At 54.2% G+C, this 354-nt stretch overlaps 1 protein-coding gene across 1 annotated transcript in view; it reads left to right on the top strand.

Annotated features, from left to right (window-relative positions):
* The window catches only part of LOC118478529, a 14,751-nt gene continuing 14,397 nt past the window's right edge, over positions 1–354 (top strand). The window contains exon 1 of the mRNA XM_035972322.1: positions 1–177. Within this exon, the coding sequence (XP_035828215.1) occupies positions 1–177 (177 nt within the window). The remainder of the gene's footprint in view (positions 178–354) is intronic.

The following is a 354-nucleotide window of genomic DNA, read 5'->3' as shown; positions in this document are numbered from 1 at the left end:
ATGGCCCGTGTGAACAAACAGAGCGCCGGTGGTTTGATGCTTGTTTGTGGCCGGGCCCGGCCCCGGTCCGTGCAAACAAAACGTTATCTCTTTCTGGTCCGGGCAACCGAGCCTCCCGCCCGTCTCATCGCCATGGAGCTGGCTGCGAGCTCGGGATTTGATGTGGCCGAGGTGAACGTAAATCTCTTCCTTCTACTCTTCTCTTTTCTCTTCTCTTTTCTCTTCTGTCGTTTCTCGTCTTCTCTTCTCTATCCTGGTTGACCCTGGACACTTGGATCAGTGTGTTTGTGTGTGTGTGTGTGTGTGTGTGTGTGTGTGTGTGTGTGTGTGTGTGTTTCTCCCCCCCCTCCTCTC

Source organism: Aplysia californica, unplaced genomic scaffold (assembly GCF_000002075.1).
Source record: "Aplysia californica isolate F4 #8 unplaced genomic scaffold, AplCal3.0 scaffold00647, whole genome shotgun sequence".
Classification (NCBI taxonomy): Eukaryota; Metazoa; Mollusca; class Gastropoda; order Aplysiida; family Aplysiidae; genus Aplysia; species Aplysia californica.
Note: the sequence above shows the minus strand (reverse complement) of the source record. Positions and strands in the feature narration are given on the sequence as shown.